General features: G+C 61.1%; 1 protein-coding gene across 1 annotated transcript in view; it reads right to left on the bottom strand.

Moving 5' to 3' along the window:
• Window positions 1–1,822, bottom strand: part of LOC127749164 (uncharacterized) — a 57,878-nt gene that overhangs the window by 1,618 nt on the left and 54,438 nt on the right. The window contains exon 3 of the mRNA XM_052266280.1: window positions 1,521–1,580. Coding sequence (XP_052122240.1) covers window positions 1,521–1,580 — 60 coding nt within the window. The remainder of the gene's footprint in view (window positions 1–1,520; window positions 1,581–1,822) is intronic.

Here is a 1,822-nt window from a genome sequence, read left to right as displayed (position 1 = left end):
CGGGGCGTTGTGCGGAGCTCAGCAGACCGTGCGCGGCGCTAGGCGTCGTCCCAACCCCTCTGTCTGCTGCTGGCGATGTGCGCCGCGATGCCAGTCGTACCCCTACATCTCCTTATCCCCTATTCCGTCTCCTAGACCGGGGGCGGGGCGGGGCGGGGCGGGGCTGCGTGTGCATAATGGAACCGGGGAGCTGCAGCTTTGGCTCACAAAGCCCCGCGGATAGCAGAGCAGGACCAGGCCGGCTGAGGAGGGCGGGACATAGAGAAAAGGAGAGCGAGAGAGAGACAGAGACAGGGTGAGCGAGAGAGGGAGAGAGCGAGAGAGACAGATAAAGACGGAGAGAGAGAGAGAACGGGGAGAGGAGAGGTCCCCGTTGACTGGTTGCGGTCGAGCGCAGGCCGCGCAGGGCGCAGGCCCAGCCGGCAGCAGCGGCCGCGGCGGCCTTCCCTTCCGATTGCAATCAGCTTAGAGAGTCCATAGCTCCCCCCGCGTCCCTTCCCGTCTCTTTTTTGCGGCCGACGTAGCGCTGCGCGCCACGACGCCAGCCTCCTCGTTGAGGTAATTGAAATGCCCAGGGTTCTTATCAGCGAAGAGAAAGACAGAGAGGGAGAGAGACTAAGCGAGAGAGAGAGAGAGACTAAGAGAGAGAGAGAGACTAAGAGAGAGAGACAGAAAGAGAGAGAGAGAGAGAGAGAGAGAGAGAGAGAGGGGGGGGGGATAGACTGATAGAGAGACAGAGAGGGGGCGAGAGAGTGTAGAAAGGTCAGCCCGTCAAGAACCAAACTTGCCATTCACGCCAAAGTACGGGCGCCGGCGCTCGCGAGGAGGTAATGCGGATCGTAAAGTGGAATCGAGATGATGTCTGGGCGCGGGTGCGGGCTCGGGGGCGGCGGGGGTGGCGGTCTCAAACAGCGCCGCCGCCGCGCCGCGCGTCCTCCTGCCCTCCGCCAAGTAGAGTGGAAAGCCAATTGTCCTGGAATGGCGCCGCATTATGTGGCATTGTGCGAATCCCTCACAACGTTTGAAACTTTTATGCGGCGCGGTGGTGGCGGTGGCGACCCTGCCGGGGTGCCCGCCCTCCCTCCTGCAGCGCGCGCCGCCGCGCCCCCGCGGCCTCCATTGTGAGGCCCTGGAATTGGACTCTCGACGTGGACAAGGGGGCAAGAATAGGGGCGAAGGAATGAATGGGTTATCTTGACTGATGCGCCCTCTGCGGGGCGGGAGGCCGCGCCAGCGTCCGACCCGCCCTCCCGGACGGGGGCCCGGCCTCGCCTGCTCGCTCGCCTCTGCTCTCCCCCTGACGACGACGCAGACACTGGACATTTTTGATATTATCTCCCCTGCCCATCTCACTGTCTCTCTTTTCATCCCCGCTCGTCCTTTCACCCCCCACGTCCCTGGCTGTCTAGCTCCCTTTTCAATCCTCTCTCCTTCCCTCCCCTCCCCCCAATCCCCACCGAGCCGCCGGGCCGCGCGGCCAAGCTCCCGTGGAAGTACCCCCTTCCCCCCTTGCAACTCACCTCGGGGCTTTTCTTCAAGGACCTCTTGGCGACCTGCCACTCGCTCTGCAACCCGAGCACCTGCAACAAAAGCAAAGGGAGGGTCAGCTCAGCTCCGCCGTGCACTCCAGCAAGCGGAGAGGGGGACCCGGGTGGAAGGATCTACACTTTTGACTGCATCAGTTTTCTAAGTTTTTTCCCAACTTATAATGCAGATAGAGTGCATGCGAGTCTTAGTCACAAGTAGGGTTTCAAGTGTGTCTATATGGTAGTTTCAGTGTTCTGAAACTCCAGTTAAAGTTCAGAAAAACATGCTTAAACTG

The sequence above is a fragment of the Frankliniella occidentalis genome, unplaced genomic scaffold (assembly GCF_000697945.3).
Source record: "Frankliniella occidentalis isolate FOCC.00 unplaced genomic scaffold, Focc_3.1 Scaffold36, whole genome shotgun sequence".
Classification (NCBI taxonomy): Eukaryota; Metazoa; Arthropoda; class Insecta; order Thysanoptera; family Thripidae; genus Frankliniella; species Frankliniella occidentalis.
Note: the sequence above shows the minus strand (reverse complement) of the source record. Positions and strands in the feature narration are given on the sequence as shown.